This window comes from Myzus persicae, unplaced genomic scaffold (genome assembly GCF_001856785.1).
Source record: "Myzus persicae strain clone G006 unplaced genomic scaffold, MPER_G0061.0, whole genome shotgun sequence".
NCBI lineage: Eukaryota > Metazoa > Arthropoda > Insecta > Hemiptera > Aphididae > Myzus > Myzus persicae.
Window position 1 is genome coordinate 1 of NW_019103737.1, and position 1,158 is coordinate 1,158.

General features: G+C 31.0%; 1 protein-coding gene across 1 annotated transcript; it reads right to left on the reverse strand.

Annotated features, from left to right (window-relative positions):
* Positions 1 to 28: 28 nt before the first annotated feature.
* Positions 29 to 1,063, reverse strand: LOC111035173 (the record flags this gene model as incomplete). The annotated part of the gene is made up of 3 exons (XM_022316694.1): positions 29 to 176; positions 234 to 456; positions 550 to 1,063. Coding segments are annotated over 3 exons (885 nt in total), but the record flags the coding sequence as incomplete, so codon positions are not given.
* Between the last annotated feature and the right edge of the window lie 95 nt (positions 1,064 to 1,158).

The window sequence follows — 1,158 nt, forward strand, 5'->3', positions numbered from 1 at the left end:
TTTCGTAATTATATGTCTTAGATAAGACGGATATTTTATAATTTTTGTTAGAGCTGATAATTTGGTACTGTAATTCCTTAAAATGTGGTTACGACATTCTATTTTTTTAACTAATTGATGAGAGCCATAGGGAACTAATTCCAACAACCGTTTCGAAACACTACTGTCTCCATCACCTGTAATTTTTTTTTAATTATATTGAATGCTGTACAATTAATTAATTACAATATTACCAATTAATCTATTAAACTTCAAACCATGTAATTCGACACTTCTTACAAACCCCTCGGCTATACCATCAGCTTCCATGCCAGTCGAAGCTTTATCCCAGTTTAAAAAACATTTATGATCTCTGACAGTTAATTTAAGTGCATGTGCTCTTTCACACAAACAGCAATAACGGTTTCTTATTCCTACAAACAGTATTTTGTTTGTACGAAAACCAATGATTGTGGCCTATTTGTTTTCAATAGTCAATAATCATTAATATTAATTTATATTGTATTTATAATATATTATTAATCGCAATCATTTTTTTTTGGTACTTACAGCTCCAGACAGCGCATCATATTTTGTTTTATAACTGCGTTTTCCCCATTGACCGTCAGCTACAACAATACATAACGGTGTACCATCTGAATCAATATCCCCAGCTTCTATTGCCAAACGTTTTTCCTCAACTCCTGCCAATCTCATTTGTTCCCAAGCAGTCTGTTCAATATTTTGACTAATTTGCTCAAATAGTTTACCATACGTATTGCTTGATAAACAGGGAACGTCTATAATAGCTGAGAACTCGTTGAGTTGAGAGTAACCAATTCCAATTCCAATGCTGGCGGTAACAGTTGCCTTATTGACTTGAATATATGTCCCGGTTCTTTCTGATTCGATTTTGGTGGTTATTAGACACATTGAACATTTAAATATCCATGTACAGTAATATCCATTACGAATCTCCTTAACTAACTCTGAGTTCATAAAAGAGCACCCAAATCCACCATCGTGCATATCATTTTTTATTTGTTGAAAAATATAAAATATATCAACAATTCTACGACCAGTACTGAAATAATATTTAAGTATTTTTTAAATTATTAAAATTAACTGTTTGAGATAAAAGAAATAATGAAATATAATATTAAACATACCAATTTTTAT